Source organism: Rutilus rutilus, assembly GCF_951802725.1.
Source record: "Rutilus rutilus genome assembly, chromosome: 16".
Taxonomy (NCBI): Eukaryota; Metazoa; Chordata; class Actinopteri; order Cypriniformes; family Leuciscidae; genus Rutilus; species Rutilus rutilus.
The window spans coordinates 32,024,593-32,044,244 of record NC_140224.1 but is presented as its reverse complement, the minus strand read 5'-3'; the positions used below and the strand labels follow the sequence as shown (position 1 = coordinate 32,044,244).

The following is a 19,652-nucleotide window of genomic DNA, read 5'->3' as shown; positions in this document are numbered from 1 at the left end:
TAAATGCTTGGGCCACTCCAGGCCACTAAAACTTAGTTGTTGTTGTTGTTTTTTTTTGTCCCTTTGACTTTATGCTTCGGGTCATTGTCTTGCTGGAAAACAAATCTTCTCCTGCAGGTGTTTTGCAGACCCCATCAGGTTTTCCTCCAGGACTTCTTGCGTTTTGCTGTATTAATTTTACACTCACAAGCCTTCCAGGACCAGCCGCAGAGAAGCGATATGCCCCTCAGCATGATGCTGCCACCACCATGATTCACAGTGGGGATGATGAGTTTCTGCTGATGCTCAGTGTCTAGCTTACGCCAGACGTGGCGTTTATTTTAATGGCCAAAAAGCTCAATTTTAGTCTCATCAGATCAGAGATCCTTATTCCAGCTGGCTTCAAATTCTCCCACATGCCTTCTGTATAGCTGAGATGTCATATGACAATGTTTTAGCAGTGGCTTTCTTTTTGCCACTCTCCTATAAATCTCTGACTGGTAAAGAACAGTTGTCAATTGTCTTTCCAATCTGAGGTAGTGACACTTGTTTTTTTTCCCAGTATTTTTTCAGTATTTACAAAAATGTTTTAGTATTTCCTTCTTGCACAATCTCTCATTGTTTGAGGACATCCTCCTCTAGATAGATTCCATTTCTTAATTATTGATTGTAACTGTACTCCAGGGGACATTGAAAATCTATTGTAATCATCCCATGCCTTGTGCTTTTCAATTACTATTTGCTTTGAGTGTTGTAATGGAGTAAGTTATGCCACAATGACTCAATGTTACACCTTACAGATGGATGTGTATTTACCACAGACAATTAAAAAAAAAAAAACCTGACTACACACAGATTATTTTTATTGAACTATTTATGTAACTTCAAAAAACAGTTAACTATATCATTGAACATTTAAGTATTATATTGCATACATAATTAGTAATTTTGGATTTTATTTTTCACCTAAAATCACATTTTTGAATAGGTGTTCATCCATTCATTCATGAATTTACTTATTTAGTGTGTATCATATTAAAGGTATTGAATACTTATGAAATTATATTCTGAATTATTTTAGATTTACATTGATTACATCTTCTTGCAACACCAGCACAGTAGCATTCAAAACCTGAAGACCAGCAATGCTGTTTATCCCAGCAGAATAGTGGTACCCCATGCCAGTAACTGCTAATTTTTAAGTAATCAGTTATGCGTTATGCGATGAATAGGCAGCTGTGACGAAAACCTTGCAACTAGCAACTATCAATTATCCTTAACCGCATATTGCATGTTTTGAATTTTGAAGTGGCTCGTTTGAAAGAGCCTGAATGCTAATCACTCTGTTGATCCCCTGCCTTTTGTTTTCATGAAATAAGAAAAGGAAATCTTTCCTATTAAACCCATTTATCACTGTCAGCTTACATATTCTGCTGACATTTAAATATGCAACTGAGTGTGACGTGCATGAGTAAGCCAGAAGGACAGGCTTTTCAGACAATCGCTCATAGAGCGCGCATGTGGACAGGAGACGAAAGACAAGACACACTCTTTCACATCAACTTTGTGACTTATAAAAGTCTGAATTCAGAAAGGGAGGGGAGGAGAGATAAAACAGCGCCTGTATTCATCTTGCCGAACTTCCGGAGGGAAATCACCAACTGAGGCCCCATGAATAATTTTCTTTTTCCTCACCTTTACACACATACACACGCGCACGCTTGGGAACATGTTGATGGATTGGATTTAACCGAGCACAAAAAAATCTGATAAACAACTAAAATGTGGAAGGTGAAGATGTGTTATGCTTGCTTTTTATATGCCATTATGAACTTCATGTTCAGATGCTTTGGGAAGCACTTTTCTTGGTGGCATTTTACTGTTTCCCCCCAAGTGTTGGATGTTAGGTTTTGTTTGAATTTTGCACCTTTTATTTGTGTCTAAGGTGAAAAGAGCCACTTGTTTGTTAGCTTCATATTCAAAGGCATTTAATTACAAAGAGTCCCTCTGTTCAAATATCTACTGGACCATTAAATTGCCTGTTACACTGGCTAAGATTATCTGTTGACAGAAGCCTCCTTATTAGCTAAATAAGCCTTTGGATGGTAATGAAACTAATATAATGAGTGCGACAGAAAGCAAGTGCATCACAAAGCTAGTAAGAGCATCAGATTCACAAACACCAGAACATTAAAGGGGGTCATATCATGCAGAATCGAGTTTTCCTTAATCTTTTAATGTAAGAGAGTTTTTTTTTTTTTTTTTTTTTTTTTAAAGCAGCACATTTCAGAAACTCTAATGATATTTGAAATAAAAATAATACTGTTTAGTGTTTAACATTTGTGTAGTGATTCAAAACGAGTCTGGTTTTCTAAAATATATGTTGCTCATTTTAATTTACATAATATTTATATTAAATACGGTGTAAATTAATTAATTCTTATTAATAATGTCAAATAAAAATAATATTTGAGTTTTTTGTAGTTAGTCTAATATTACATGGTAATTATATTAAATATTATGTAAATATTATTTTTATTTATGTTTTATTTATGTTATTATTTTTACATTATGTTGCATAATGTATGAAATAATAAGCCAACATGTGACCACTATTTTTGTTTTCACCCAAGAATGTTCCTTTGGGTGCATCACTAGACGTCACGCAGAATGCGGCAACATGATCGTCTTCCTTCGTAAGTAAATGATGCCTATTGGGTGAAAATTGTGGTAATGGACCCTTTTCACAGACTGTAATGATACATTTCCACAGTTATTAACATTGTAATCTAGCCAAGTATTTTTATATTTTCAGTTTTTAAAAACATGTACATATATAACACTATATACTTTGTATTGAATGACCTTGGCATTAAATTACAGAAAACTATTTAATGCTGCTGTGTGAGTGTTTCTAACACAACGGCTGAGGGAGTGACTGCAAATTTGATCTTTCTCCCTTCTGACCACCGTAATCAATTTCTTAATGTTTGTTTTTTCCTTTCGAAAGTCATAGAAACGCTATCATGATTTGTTTTTTTTGGAGCAATTGGTAAAACAAAAATGATATTTATTATAGTTTCCATTCACCACTATAGGTATTAGGTATACGTTTACCCAACTATGACTTATGAGAACCCTGGAAATTTGAAAAGAGTAGTAGCATTAAAATAATTTATTTCTAAGGGCCAATGAGAAGGTGAAAATGGTTCTCTTGGTTCTCTTGGTTTTTTTTTTTTTTTGGTTTTTTTGGGTAAGGCTTTATGATGTTTGTAAAAAACAACTAATAGTTACTCACTTGACCAAGTGATTGATTATATCAGGGTCCCGAGCTGACACCGTGCCAAGTGAGCTGCCGGCCGGGGTGTCTTCGTCCACCTCAAAAATGTACAGAGCCCGACTGAAGAGCGGAGGTTCGTCCACATCCGTGACTGTGATTCGGACCATTGCCGTGTCGCTGAAAGGCCCCAGGTGCTCAAAGCGTCGATCTATATGCGTGTTGGTCACCTGTACCCGTAGTGAGTATAACCTCTTACTCTCGTAATCTAGTTGCTGAATGGGAAAAAGGTTACAAGAAGAAAGATAAGATGTTAGCCCAGTCTTCATGACCTGTCTGAATAAAGGAAGGCTTATACTTCTCTGATCTGTTTCAGCTCAGGTCCGTTCAGTCACAGATTTACGACATTTTCTAGCAATGTCCTAAACTTTTCCAAATCTAAAGCTCGTTTTTGGAAGCGTTCATTGAAGTGTGCTTATCACTATCCCCTTTCTTTAACGTTGAATGTCTTTTTTTTTTATAAAGGCAGGGTATCGTGCTTTAATGCAGCCTTTAATTATGAAACGATTAAAGACTCAAGGTGCGATCTTTTACCTTTCGCCCATTCAGGTCTTCCTCCGTAGCTATCTTTTATTCTAGTTTAAGCAATAAGATTTGCATAATTGCCTGAGCCTCGTCAAAGCCTGACCTGACAAAGAGTGGAAATAAGCTATAGGCAGATTTCAGCAGGCAAATAGATCCCTGTGCCACACAAAAGGAAAAAAGGGACTTTTTTGGGCTGTGAATAGAATTAAGCACCTTTGTAAAGTTGATAGGACACGAAGGCTTCGATTTAGGGGATTACTTTCTAAGCACTTTGCTTTGTATGGACGCGTGCACACATATGAAAGAATGAGAAAATGAGAATGAGGGAAAGACCGTGGCATGGTGCGGATTTTATTTCTAACTGGCGACTTACAGTGTCATGTTTAAAACTTTAGATATAGGGCCTGTTTACCTTCTTTACTATTATCACTCCTTCCTGGCTGGTGCCGTCTGTGATGATATTGAACACATCTTGCCCGTCGCCATCCAGGATGGTGAACCACATCTCGGCGTTCTCCCCCACATCTGCGTCGTACGCTTTGATCCGGCCCACCGATGATCCGATTTCGGCCGACTCTGGAGTGGAGAGATGGTAGGTACCTGGAAAAAGGAGAGCAAAATAAATCAATTGGGTAAACAGTCAGGTGTTTGTACGAACTCTTTGTTCTCAAGCAGGGTGCTTCAGCGTGCATTTGTCTATTTGTTTATCCTTCTCTCGGGGGGAAAAGCAGAGCTGCCTCTCAGTGGTTATTCTTTAATAGAATTTCGGCTCCGATGAGCCATTGGAGAAGGTTCTTTTAAACCCAGTTTGTGGAAACTGTTTCTGATGTGGCTCTTGTATTGGATTTGAGACTGTGGCGAAGAGAGAGGGATTATCACCCCAAATTAAGCTCCCGCTGTGCTCTCTCTCTCTCTCTCTCCATCTCTCTGTCTTCTAGTTTCTATCCTTCTTTCTCTACCCCCATCCACCCTTCTCTCTCTCACTCTAAAAGCCTCTCTCTGTGGAGATTTTGTTCTGGGTTCACAGTGTGACTCATCCTGGTCAGTAGGAGAAATGGGCCCAAAGCATTTCCATGATAATTCAACTGAACCACAACGTACATGCTTGCGGTTCTTATGAAATATCACTTGCGGAGGAATGCGAAACATGAACAGTTCATTGCATATGCTGATTTTTTGTTGAAGTCTATTTGCAAGTCCAACCACAATTCTGCTCATAAACACTCTGATAATCTAGACTGCATCAATTATTAATTGTTGACTGGCAATCAAACTCTTGTTCATTTGATATAAACCTGCTGGGCTTGTTCTATGCCTTTTGTTCAGTAGATTTCATCAAATTCCATATAATAATAAATTCAAGGTAATTTGCATCAAAATGAGTCATAATTTTGTTTCATGTGACCCAAAAGTGGTCTGTTTTTGCTACGGGTTTGCTTTATTTGCAGTTGATCTCTTGTGGATTGAGCAGAAAGCTTTGCATTTTGTTTTAGATTATTGCCACTTAGTACATATTTTAAAGGTTTAGAGCAAGGCGGATGATGGATGGATGGATGGATGGATGGATGTGGATGGATGGATGGATGGATGGATGGATGGATGGATGGATGGATGGATGGATGGATGGATGGATGTTTTGTGTTCTTACTGTGTGGGAATCGAGGAGGACTGTTGTTGACATCCATAAGGGTGATGTTGACTGTAGTGGTCCCGGAGAGACCACCCATCTGTCCAGCCATGTCCTTGGCCTGAATCACCACCTGATAGTGCTCCCGGTTCTCTCGAATCATGTTCGGAAGCGCCGTCTTTATGATGCCTGACATAATGGATGGACACAGGTTTTAGGTGTTATCTAATGAGCTTCTCTGACTTCATTATTTATATGCTAATGTCACGCTAAAAAAGAAGGTTGGACGAGGGGGGAATAAACATAACCATGGAAATGAATTCCCAGCCTTGGGGTATTTTAAAGAGCGAGTTTTAATTGAGTAGGATGTCAATCTTCAAATTATGTTGTGATAAGGTTATTAGAACATGAGAACAGAATGTATGTGTGTGTGTTTTTATTTTATTTTTAAAGCAACACACTTAACTTGTACCAAATTCAGTAAAGCAGATAGAAAACTATAATTGTTTTTGAGAAAAAAAAAATATATATATAATAGTATTTTGTGTACTTTAATACAGCAAAATACTGTATACAGTAATTAGAGTCGAAATTGTTCTATTCTCATTACTTCCAATTATAAGACAGATTGCAGTAATGGTAATTTGGGTGGTAAAATGTGAATTTTCTCAAACATAAAATGCAAAAAAAAAAAAAAAAAAGAAATCTCAATGTTGTAAATGTTGTGTTAGTTTTCTTGATGCAAAATATATAATTCCTTTGTTGTAGAAATATGCTGATTTAGGGTGAAATATGGCCTGGGCAGTTTCTTGACAGGCTTTATGCGATTCAACGACAACATGTAAGAAACTATGTTGGCAAATGCTGTATCACCTTATTATTGTACCCCATCTTTTTAATAATTTCAAATGATACTTGTTCTCTCATCTTTGCTCAACTTACCCGTTTCAGGTTCAACTGAGAAATATGGCTGGCCCTGCAGTATGCTGTAAACCAGCTTGGCACTGTTTCCATATGCTTCATCATCTGCATCTGTGGCTGTAACTCTCATTACAAATGCACCTTGAGAGAGAGGGTAGATGAGAATTATAGAGCAAGGTATTTCAGTTCCAAAGAGCCCTAACATGAGTGTAAAACATGATCCCCACATCCAGTATTAAAACCTCAACCATGATCAAAGCAGTGCATCCTAAAGGTGCACCATGAACGACAAATTCCAAGTTGTAAAACTCGCTAATATCCTATATGGAGAGACCCACACCCTCCCAGCAAAAGCAATGATCAAGGCGAATGCATGATCACTCGTTCTTTCATCTTCTTTATCTCAGTGTATTTCTTATCTAAATCCTAGTCTCATAATTACTCCAGCTGCACGGTGAGATGGACATATCTTTAATTGTAGTTTTTCTTTCGCCCGCTCTCACTGGGTCATCCCATTCATTTTCCGCTCTGATGGAATCTGCTGTATGTTGCTGGGAAACGTCAGACCAATAATCTGCTCAAAGAAACATTATAATTACACCAATTAATCTAGAAGTAACATGATTTTAGGGGGTTCGTTTTCAGCTTGATATGGCTTTGGACAGATGTGGGAGGGGGAAAAAAAATGTCTCTGATATGAAAAGCTCTTCAAAAAATTTAACATGGCCATAGTGTATAGTAAAAAAAAAAAAAAAAAAAAAACTCATTTCAAACCCATTTGGCTAGTGTGCTATTAGGGCAGTATATTACATTTTCACAATGATGTAGGCAATTCACAAGATATCACGAGTAATTTTGCAATCTTTTACTATTCGCCACTATTAAAAGTATTAAAACAGAGAGGTGTGAGTAGCTTCTCTGATTTACCCTTAGTAGCAAAAAATGGCATTAGTGTTGGTAAGTTTGATTTATTTCTGTGAATCAATTCAAAGTAAAATTTTTATAATGCACAGTATTTATTTTTTATAATAATATATGAGAATATTGCAGTTTTATGTAATATGGGAAATTATTGTGTTAGTGAATAAATAAATAAATAAATTATATATATATATATATATACTTTAAATTTTACTTCTTTATTATAACATATGCAGATAAATATTGCTGTGATGTTATATTGGCACTTATACATCAAAATGATTGTATTCATTTAGTGGAACAAAATTCATTGACTCTCTGGCCATTTCAGATCAAGCAGGCCTTCAAAACCCATTTTTGAATATCATCAAAGGGCTGTTTTCACGAGTGTAGTACATCATTACCCACAATAAAATCTGATCTTGGCCTGGACTCAGATATAACTAGCGACAACAACTTTTGTCCTGCCACATGAAGGGCAAAATCACTCCTCATTCGTAGTTGCCAACTGCCGCGCTTTCCATAACAGTCACGGCTTACTGTGAATAGTTTCCTATGAGGTTTCGCCTTTCTCATTTGTGTACTACTGACATCTAACAGTTCTTTCTTCTGAATTGACTTTAGAGGTGACTTCGCGGCTTCTTAGTCTCACCTCTGAAGGTGGACCGAATGCACATGTTGTTTCTGCCATGGATCAGCGGCGTCCCTGGCATCAACAAGACCTCCGCCGAGTGCCATTCGCTCTCTGAACGGCTCGGAGAATACTAATGAATGCGGAAACATCTGTCGCCCTCCAATCCCATTCCGATAACACGGAGGGAAACAGAGTCTCAGACTTCATGGATGGCCAGATCTGATTAACGGCAGGCACGTTCGCAACACATGGGCGGTTTGTTCGGCTTAAACGCGAGTGCCACCGTGACCTCATGGTTTGGCAAGCAGAGCCGCTCGTGAATTCGTACACAGGCGGGAGAAAGGAAGAGCTCCAGCGAAGTGTCAAACGAGCACGGTGTCTCATTTACGTTACGGAGTGCCGGGGATGATGTAACTTTCAACCCCATGGAGAAATAAAGAAATGAAAGGGAGAACGAGCCTGCCAGAAAGAGAAGCGGAAAAAATAAAGGTTGAGCTTCGGTTTCAAGTGCAAAAGCTTTGGGGGAAAAGACTGTGGTCCATTTACAAGGCTGTTGTAACCAGATTTGTGTTGAATAAATAACTGCCCACAGTTGAACTGCTGTAACGTGACAAGGTTTTAAATTTGTGAGGGAAATAAATATCAGTAGTGACAGCAAATCTGACATGTATCATGTTCTGAAGGATCTGAATAAAACAACATTGCATGTTCTCAGCTTGTAAAACACAGGTGCTTTGAGACTCTCGACAGCAGAGACATAAAGGAGATCAGGCACTGTAATGCAAGAATCCAACTGAGAGTCCCTGGAGTGGGTCTTGCATTTGTCTGAAAGGAGGACTGATAGTGTTTCACGCCTCAGGGATCCATCTTTCAGCAAACATGGCTGCATTAAGATACTCTCCGATGAGACATTCAGAACTTAACAGAAATTTGAATACCTATACACTTTAATAACACATTTCATTTCTTGTTGCACTGAAAATGTCATGACAAGGATGTGACAATAGTGTTGATTGGCCGATGGCACTTCAAGAATGAATTACAGTTCCAAACCCTTCACTAGTGACTATCCTGAGCTGTGACTTAAAAGGCAGCAGACAGGGAAAAATATTAGTCAATTTCATGCTTCAAAAAATATTGGGCACCGGTGAAGCATCTTCTATAATATGACATTTTTGTGTGATTTGTGACAATATGTAGCTCGCCAACTTTTTCATTAAAATTTCATCAGACTACACAGCTACTTCTGAATGGTCACTGCAGAAATATGTTTTATTTGTCCAGATTGTGTAGTTGTGGCTTCTACCAGCAAGGGCTAACTAGCTTGTGCTAACCAACTAACTAAACCTTGAAACTTTGGTGTTCAGGTGATGTGAGTTTGAATCAAGCTCATTTTATAGTCTTCCATTTTTCTGCTGTAGGGGAGAGTAGGGTAAGCTGTGACACCTTTTCTTAAGTTGTTTTTAACAAAATGTGAATAAATAATATGATAACCAAAATTCCGAATTGTATGCCACAGAATGATGACCTCTCAAAGAAAGTTGGGAAACCAGTGTCATGTCAAGGGGTTAGTTAAATCCTGGGGATTGATTGATTGATTGATTGATTGAAATCATCAATCACAGGCATCTTTATATGATGGGCCATTTCTAAGGGGGCTTTCACACGTTTGTGGCACGTTTGCTGTGGTTCGAGTCCAAGCGCGACTGCTCCCGGTGCCCCCAGCAGTGTTGGTCTTGTTTCACATTCAACTTGATTCAGTCGAACCCTGGTGCATTTGCGTCTATCTTACGCCATCTCAAACATGCACGGCACATGATTGAGAACGGGTGATAGGCGCGTCAATATATCGCCTGAAGCTGGCTTTCTACTGCTTTAACTTAAAAATCAATTAAAAAGGAATTTATACTTGTATTATATTACATTGTAGCCACATTGGACCAATAGTTAGGGAAATTGATGGATGAATGATTCAGCTGCAGATGCCATCTTCTGGTCAGACCTTGGAATTAATTTGGTGTTCTCTAGCCATTGAGCATACATTGGTTGTACACTTGTTATTGCATAAAAGTATTATTGTGATGCATTGTGGGATTGAATGAGTGCACTTGATAACATCCACTATGGTTTCGGTCACCACTAAAAATGGTTGTCCCCTTAAATAGATTTTGGACACAGCCTTAGTCTCGGCTTCAGCACCCCGGTGCGCTCCCGGGTCCACATGACAGCTTTCACATTGCAAATTTTTCATGCGAACCGTGACCCATTTCGAACTAAACTGTCAGTGTGAAAGCACCCTAAATAGATGGTGGCATGATGAAGATTGTGCTCTAGAGGGCAATACATCTCACCCACTGACACACTTTACCCCACTCTCCTTGAATTATGTTAATAATGTGTCAAAAATGCACAAAGATTTAATACCTTTTACACAGACATTGTGTCAAGCGTTCTCAAACAGTGCTTTATGAATTGACAAACACAAATAGGTACACCAGGACCACTTCAAGCATAATTTCCTCATTTCCTAGTGATTAATCTTTGAATCATTTGCCGGGTCACAATGATTAAGATCCACAATGATTATCTTATCATAGCACAAAATCTTTAATCAAAAACGGCTGCCTTGTTTTTGTCGGAACTGCAAATGAGTTTTGATTCATTCAAGATAAACCTGCGGGTTAATTTGTTGCTTCGTGAAGAGTAATTGATTTCAGCTTGCAGCATCCCGTTCATTTACTTTGATTCTCTCTGCTGCTCGTAATGGGTTTAAAATCACTGATAATTGAATGAATTCAGACGGGATATTTTAAGATCTGTCAATAGATCTTATTGGCTACCCCCCGTTAAAAATGTATGTTATCCCATAATTTACTCCCTCAAGCCTGACTGTCTTCTTTCAGCTAAACACAATCAGAGTTATATAAAAGAAAAATATCCTGGCTCTTCAAGCTTTATAATGGGAGTGAATAGTACCTGATTTTTTGATGCCCAAAAAAGCACATCCATCCATCATAAAAGTAATCTACATGGCTCCAGGGGGTTAATAAAGTCCTTCTGAAGCCAAATTATGAATTATATAATTTTGCATGAACAAACCCTTTAAAACTTGAGGCAGCAACTCACCAACATTCGACATCTCTGATACACTGGCCACGTAGGTGTCCTTGGCAAACTTTGGCTCGTTGTCATTGATGTCATGGATTTTGATGATGAATTCCGAGGCCCTCTCGAGATCCTGTCCAGAGGTTTTGTTGACGGCTTTTGCGCTTAGGGTGTAAGACGCTTTCTCTTCCCTGTCAAGCCTCCTGGTGGCATGGATATCACCCGAGTTCTCATCAATCTCGAAAACAGTTCCGGCCCCGTCTCCGGTTAGGACGTACTTCACATGTCCGTCTTCTGTGTCCATGTCTGAGTGAAGCTTAAAAGAGCAAAGAGAGTTATGTTGGAATTAACAGTTCCGGAATTAACTGTTTTCTTAGTGTGCGACTGGCAAATTCTTTGCAAATATACTCAGTCTGTCAAGGCAAAATGTTCAGGCGGTGGTCCTAAACCTTGTGCAAATGGAAACAGAAATTAAACGTTTTTCTAAATGCAGTTTAAGCCCTTTCTGGTCGAAGTCAGAATGTGTTTCTTGAGCAATGTTTTTAAATGAGTCATGAATATGTGAATGGGAATTTTCTCAAAGGCCCCGGTCGGTTTAATTTTCTTTGTGGGTAAAGCTCCGAAATTTCGACTTAAATATTTCATTCACTTCAGTATCAGTAATAGTTTCAGAATTCTTCTTTTCCTTTTCAATAGCAAACACAGAGCGACGAATGGCGATCTAGTCATTATCTGCAGGAGCGCAGAACTTACAGCATAGAAAGCTCTGTGTTTGACGGCATATGGCAGATATCTCAGAAAACTGTCAATAGACTCCTGTACCTTCACACTGTGGAGGAAAGATATGACCTGTTTTTGTTCAGAACGGTCACAATTACACAAAACGCTCCTTCAGAGCAGAACTTTCATTTTACACCTGTCTCTTAGCAACAAGAGGAAGCCCGGCAGCCCTCTCCATTTGATTGCAGTTCCTCTTTTCCTGATTAGGATTTTACCTGAAGAGGCTAGCCATACAGCCCTGGACAAAATATCCAATCAGCATAGGTGCCATAAAATGATTCATATTTAATAAATGATCAATCAAAACCCGGAAGAGGCTGCAAAAACAATCCTTTGTTTTTGTAAGCAGCAATTAAAGAAGAACCAAAAAACATCTTGCATTATAAGAGCGGCATTCTAAGCATTGCACCCTACAATTTCATAATATGTCCACTTACAGCTAAATGTACACTATAATTGGAAACAATTTTACAGTCTTTTCTAACCACTGTTATCAGGATGTAGATAATTTGACATGCAACAATTAAAACCTCAATTTGGAGGTTGCGTCATTGTGAAACAAGTGTTCCTCTCTGTCCTGAAACTGAATTAGGTATCCATTACACACACAATTGCATTAACAGTACACCAGAAAGCTGCTTAGAGAAATGGCTATCTTTTCTTTAGTAGTTTTATGTCCTGGCATAGGCAACTGTAAGGGGAAAATCTTTGTGAATGTGATTTTGCTTCATGTTTACTGCAAATAGCAATTGCAATAAAGCATTCATTAGTTATTTCGGTAACACTTTATTTTACAGTGTCCTTGATACACATGTTACATATTCTTACTTTACTAAAACCAATTGCAAGCAACTAACCCTAAACTGAACTGTAACCTTAATTCTAACCCGTACAGGTAGCTAATTGGTATTACTTAATTGTATAATTACACTGTAACAAGGACACATTAAAATAAAGTGTAACCTCGTCAGTTCTGTCACTTGTTTAGTCATCATCATCATCTGTATCACCTGTGTCTTGTTAATCAGTGTCCATCTTGTATTTAGTTCCATTCTATTCAGTCAATCTTTATCTGATCTACGTTGTATTAAGCGTGTGTGTACCTTCTGACTGTCTCCTAGGTACCTGTTTGAGTGAGTAAAAGTTTGTATTGGAACTTTTGATTCCTCTTCGTCTTCTTCTGCCTGCACCACATCGTGACAGAAGATCGTACCGGCCAAAATGGATGATAGGGTAAAAATTATCATCATGGCTCAGGAGAGCAAAAACTTTTTTTTCTTTTACAAAGGACTTTTGCCACCTTGCCGTCACCAGTGCCCTCGACGACGAGAGCCTGAGTATCTTGTTCCGATCAGGGCCATGTTTAACCACCCCATTGACTTCCCAGACACCACCAGAATGGTCTGGAGGGAGACCGTCATCCGGTGTCTGGAGAGCGCCGTGCACCGATCCGGAACACAGCCAGACCCAAGGCTCCTTCACGTCATGCCTGCCCAGCCTGAGCCCTCAGCCTGGATGGCCTCTGCCACGCCGATATCTGTTTCTGTTCCCCTTTCTGTTCTTAGACCTGTTCCTGCCCCAAGGACTGTCCATGTTCCCAAGCCAGAATCTGTTCCAGTAGTATCTGAATCTGTTCCCGAGCCTGTATCTGTATCTGTTCCCGAGTCTGAGCTTGAGCCTGTTCCCGAGCCTGAACCTGAGTCTGTCCACGAGCCAGAATCGGTTCCTGAATTTCCACCCAGCCTCCCTCTCCCATCTGCCACCTCTCAACCCTTCTTCCGCCACTGCCTGTCAACCCCTCAGCTCCTCTAACCACCTTCGGGGAGGTGGGGTCGCCGTGGGTCTGCCAGCCTGCAGCTCCTGCCTGGTCGGTGGATCCCTCCAACCTTCACGACCAGGACTCTACCTCGGCCCGTGGATCCATCAGCTCATCTAATCTCATCTCCACCATGGCCCATCAGTCCACCAGCTCCACCGAGCTCCCTCGTCCCTCCGCCTGGCTCCGGCTCCTTCGTTCGTCAGCCTGCTCTCACCTCAGGACAACACTCCTCTGGCTTCGCCTCGTCCCTTCGTCCCTCTGGCTCCATTGGGCTCCTCACTCCCTCCAGCTCCACCTTGGTCCTCTGTCGCTCCGGCTCCACCGCGGCCTTCTGGATCCCCGCCTGCGCCTCGGTCGCCAGAGCCGTCGGCATCGCCATGTCCCTCGAGATCCTCAGCATCGCCCTGGCTCGTCGGCTCTCCGGCTCCATCCGGGTCTCCACTTCCAACTGTGCCGCCTCCGTCAGTTGGCCCCTTGGAGTCGTCAGCCCTGCCTCCACCATGGCTCCTCCCTCCGTCGTCTCCGCCATGGCCGCCTGCACCATCTGCTCCACCCTGGTCCCGTCTCATATGTACCTGTTTGAGTTATATTGTGAGTAAAAGTTTGTATTGGAACTTTTGACTCCTTTTCGTCTTCTGCACAACACCGTGACACGTCAGTACAAACCCTTAAGCTCTTCTTTTTTTTTTTTTCTGGACCTCAAGAGAAGGAACATGTTGGTCTTTCATTCATTTACCTATAAGTACCAATAAAGCACCATAACTGTGGTCCATTTCACTTGTGCACTATATGTTCCAAGTCTTCAGAAGTCATACAATAGCTTTGTGTGGATAACAAGCAGTATTTAGCTGAATTTCATTGGTTTTCTCTTCCAGTGAACTTTCAAATTTGTAGACTGAATCAACTGATTCAACGAGGACGATTCATTCGCAAATTGAAGATGTCAAGATTTTCAGTGAGTTAATACCTTAATGTAATTTGGTTCCAATTATCAAATCATATGACTTCAAAAGTTTTGGAATTTAGTGTGTGAGTGTTTGGAATTTAGCATTTGTGCCCTTTTTAAGATAGAAAGCTGGTTTGTTTTATTTGTGTGGAAAATTACCAGATTTTTTTTTCAAATGAGTAAATGATGATCCTTTTTTTACTTTATTAGGGGTTGAGCCTCCCTTATATTAAAAACGTGTGGTGTGTGTGTGTGTGTGTGTTTTTTTTTTTTTTTTTTTTCAACTAAAAGCTTTTTCATTAAAATGTTTGGAGTTTTCTTGCCTCCCCAGTGGCTTTCTGATTGTTTTTTTTTTTTTTTTCAAATTGTCAATTATACACATTTTTATTTGTATACCTACTGAGCATTTTATTTTTATTTTTTTCATTTCATTATAAAACAAACACGAAACAGAGAGGGTCATTTATTTCATAATTTTTGGTCCTCATATTTTCATCCCCATTTTCCAGTTTTTTGGCCTGGTAAATGAACCCTTTAGATTGAGATTTTTTTTTTATGCTTTTGAAAGAAGAGTCTAATGTTCCCCGAGGCTGCATTTATTTGATCAAAATACAATACAAAATGTAATATTGTGAAATATTATTACAATTTAAAATAACTTTATTATTATTTTTATTTATATATATATATATATATATATATTAAAATGATCTTTATTCCTGTGATGGAAAAACTTTCAGCAGTCATTACTTCAGTCTTCAGTGTCACATGATCTTTCAGAAATCATTCTAATATGCTGATTTGGTACTGAAAATGGTTGTGCTGTTTAATGAAGATAGTTTAACAGAACAAGAAACATACAAAACTATAATAGTCCACATTTCACTTCATTGATAAAAATGTAATTTTAGATGATATACTGATTGCTGGATTAGAAACGCCCTTGGTTTTTATTCCAAACATCTGTTCATCTTATGCAAGTGTATCTGTACTGTTTACAGAAAGATTTTTGCTTACAGTATGTCAGAATTGGCTGTCTAGAGGTGACACACGTAACACAAGTTTGATTACTTTTGTAAACTCCAGTCTCAGAGTTGGCTCACACTCTATTGATCGTTTGGATTCTCCTGGGATTATGCTGTCACCGCTGACACAGTGAGAGAAGAGAAACATACACCGCTCCCTCACAAAAGTCATCTGTTGACGTCAGGCATTATGGAGCGTATCAGTTATCCATATTTACAGCATAACCACACAGTTTAAATTACAATAATTGTTGATGACACTTCAAATATCAGTGCATGAAGAAGAAAAACTAAATATCTTGCAGCATTGAAATATGTATAAAACAACAGTTTTGGCAACATGTGACAGCGTCAATGTGTAGACCCATATGGTAGATACAACACATTTTTCACACACTGTTGTAGCTTGTTTAAGACTAAAAAAAGAAAAGAAAAAGGTATTCAGCTGAAATCTAATAAATCTTGAAGAGCCTGTACTTGAAACCTGACAAATGTACTATATTAGCATTTGCACAATGGATTATGTGTTTTTTTTTTCTTTCTTTTTTTTCTAGTGGTTAGAAAAGACATTATGGCTCCAGCGTTAGAAAGTTGAGAGAAAGTAATGTCAATGCTTGTTAAATTAATGTGGACCATTTAAGACACATTCCCATTTTACTCTGAATTTTAAATTCAGGACAATATGCAGGTTTGTTTGGAGAGAAAGAAAAGACCAAATATGAAATATTCTCTTTTTAAAGTACAGAATACTGAAATGCTTCAATGGACATTACATTTGCAGTCCAATCAGTGGTTGTTATGACATGGTGATGGCAAATCTCATGAATATTAATTTGTCCACGCTGACGTTGCTTGGTAACCTTTCTAGACTGCCCAGTCATGCAAATGATTAATATTCATGAGGCAAACCTTCACCATGGTATATCTTATAGTTCATATCCATTGCTTGAGCTCTGGCCTTTGAGGTTCAGAATCAAACCATATTTGATCAAGCAAGGATGCATTAAATTGATCAAACGAGACAGTAAATACTTTTACATTGTTACAAAAGGTTTCTATCTTAAATAAATAAAGTGCTTAATCAAATATTCCTAAAAAAAAAAAAAAAAAAAGCATTTTCTTTTCTTTTTCTTGAGCACCAAATCAGCATTTTAGTGTGATGTCTGAGGGATCATGTGACACTGAAGACTGAAGTAATACATTTATTCCTAACAGTTATTTTAAATTGTAAAAATATGATACATTACTATTTTACTGTATTTTGTACAGGTTTTTTGGAGATAATAAGACACGTCTTTCAAAAATATTAACAAATATTACTGACCCCAAACTTTTGCCTTTTAATGCAACAGCAGTTTATACCAATACAAAAATACAATGCTGTATGTATTGATTTGGAAACCAAATCTATAGCAGAATATTTAATCTTCTAAATGATGCCAAAACTGTAATATTGACAATTTAACATTAAATTATGATTGACAATACAATGTTCAAAATCGTTTAAACAGTTACCAATAGGTCAGATCATTATCCCAATTGAACATTTGACAAACAATTTTATTTGTAAGCTTATTTATTAGCCTGCACTCTTAAAAATAAAGGTGCCAAGAAGAACCAAAAATGTGTTTTTAGAAGAACAATATGTGGTTCCCCCAAGATCCTTTCTTTGGGCAGGTAGTAACCTTTTTTCCACTACAACCTTTTGTGCAGCGGGAAGGTTTAATGGATGAACCTTTATTTTTAAGAGTGAAATTAAAATAAAATGCTGCCATGGTATGTTAGATGAGTGCAGATGTAGTACCGTATGCTTTCTAATTTCCCCATCTTGTAAACACAGTGTGCTGTCATTCATTTGTGACTACCAGACACTGCAGACTCTGTCGCTGCAGGGGTTTTGTGGGTCAGTGGATATATGCACACATCAGACGTCTGTATTTCTTCTTTTTTTTTTGTTTCTTTTTTTTTTCAGTGTAGGGGCATAAAAGGTTTTTTATATATATATATATATATAAATAGTAGTGCACTTTGGTTGAGTGATCTGTTAAGTCCAGCTCTAGAAAAGAAATCCATCAATACAGATAGACAGACAGACAGACAACAATGCAATATTAAATGCTTAAGAATATAACATTTGCATGCTTTTTCTCAAGTGTCCTGGACTTGATTTCCATGAAGCCGGTGTTGTAATCAACCTTCTGCGACATAATGACAAACCTCAATGTTTATAGTCACCGACAAGAACGACAGAAAAGTCCAAATAAATAAATCCAGAATTTGTCAGGCACAGTAAGCGAAGGGGGAGAACGTCTCTGCTTTCAGCTCTAAGCCAGTAATCTATGCAAACATTAGCATGCGATCATTAGCATGTGGTTAATGAAATGTTTGTGCGCTCTATCTCACGGGTCCACATTCTCCTGAGTGACAGAGCGAGTGAGGGACACAGCATGCAGGAAAGCCAAAGCAGATATAAATAACTTGAGATAAGATCTAATTATTTTCAACATATTTACAGCCAGCGACTCTACACCCAAGTGTGATGGTAGTTGAACCAATTTTTGGGAAGAAATTACATCTTAAGATGCATTTATAAAAAAAAATTCTGATGGAAATGTCAAATATGAAGGATGTTTGTTTTCATAGGAAATTGCATACACACTCGCCCGTGCATTTCTCATCATATCCATAAAAAGAGAAAAGTTGCTCCGGCTACTTTGATGGTGTGGGAGTGTCATAGGTTAGTTGTCACAATGAGATAGAAAGGTTGACACGGAGCAGCTAAATCAATCGTAAAAAAATAAAATAAAACCTGAACAGAGGAGTCTGCTAGCAAAAAGAGAACGTGACAGAGCTTGTAATAAACAAGAATCAGCATTGCTTGGCTTTTTGGAGATAGCGAGTACTAATGGATTTGAAATGTTGTAAAAGTGACAAAGGATATGTTTTTTTTTTTTTTTTTTTTTTTTTAAATCAACAGGTGATTAAAGGGGTTCTATTATGCCCTTTTACGAAGTCTTGATTTTGTTTTTGGGGTGTATTAAAATATGTTTTCATGCTTGATTGTTCCAAAAACGCATTGTTTTTCACATATTTTACATTATTACAGCTTCCAGTCTGGTTGAATGCTTTGTTTTCAATAAAACCCCTCCTTTCGAAATACGAAATTTGTTGTGATTGGTTAGCTGGCCCACTGTGTTGTGATTGGCAGCGCTCAGCACGTGTTCGGGAAATGTCACGCCCCTTCATAACCGCGAGCTCTACTCAGATGTAAATATTAACAATGGTGTCAATTTCAAAACATTTTGAGCCCGATTCAGACCCTGACAATGTTAACGAACTAGAGGATTGTGCTGAACGGATTTCAAGCACGGACTGTGCAAGCACAGATTTCAGAGGACATTTCAGAGTGGTATGTTTTTTGTTTGTTTTTTGGTACGATGTTATCCACCATTTAATAATATTTGTCGGAAAATGTGTTCATAATCATGGATAATGTTCCTAAGAGGCAGTGAACATTACAAAAGCTTACAAAAGCTACAGTAAACACATCAACACTGTAATGTTAGTTAGCAGACTAGCGGAGGCAAAGCTTTGCCCTTCAATCACATAGAAGCTACACTGTAAAAAGGTTTTCAAGCAGTATTTCATCCAATTAATAATTTGTCTTTCAATTCAGTTTAACATTATTTGTTTTACTTTTCAAATAATATTTTTTCGTTCAAAACATAGTTAAATATAAATATTTTTCATTAAGAGCTCAAATAAGAAATATTTGTTTCGACGAATGTACAATTTCAAGGTTACACACAGGTTTGCGCATGGGCATTAAACACAAATCTTCTCGACGACCACGACCAGTCAGCAGACCGATGTAACCGCTCTTCTACGTTCCGTGGATCACTTTGCTGCTCCAGAGAGAATCAGATTTCATCGCGGATAAACTGAAGTAAGTGAAACAAACAACCATTTAAATGTGCTGCTGTATATTTAGTAGCCTGTACAAGACATGTTGCTCTGCCGAATTTATCTGGTA

The 19,652-nt window shown here is 38.4% G+C and overlaps 1 protein-coding gene across 2 annotated transcripts in view; it reads right to left on the bottom strand.

Annotated features, from left to right (window-relative positions):
* cdh10b (cadherin 10, type 2b (T2-cadherin)) overlaps window positions 1-19,652 on the bottom strand; it is a 49,315-nt gene that overhangs the window by 11,794 nt on the left and 17,869 nt on the right. For both annotated transcript variants that reach the window (XM_084433728.1, XM_084433727.1), the window contains exons 3-7: window positions 11,071-11,365; window positions 6,411-6,530; window positions 5,490-5,657; window positions 4,254-4,441; window positions 3,278-3,531 (exon numbers count right to left, since the gene is read on the bottom strand). In XM_084433728.1, the coding sequence (XP_084289854.1) occupies window positions 3,278-3,531; window positions 4,254-4,441; window positions 5,490-5,657; window positions 6,411-6,530; window positions 11,071-11,365 (1,025 nt within the window). The remainder of the gene's footprint in view (window positions 1-3,277; window positions 3,532-4,253; window positions 4,442-5,489; window positions 5,658-6,410; window positions 6,531-11,070; window positions 11,366-19,652) is intronic.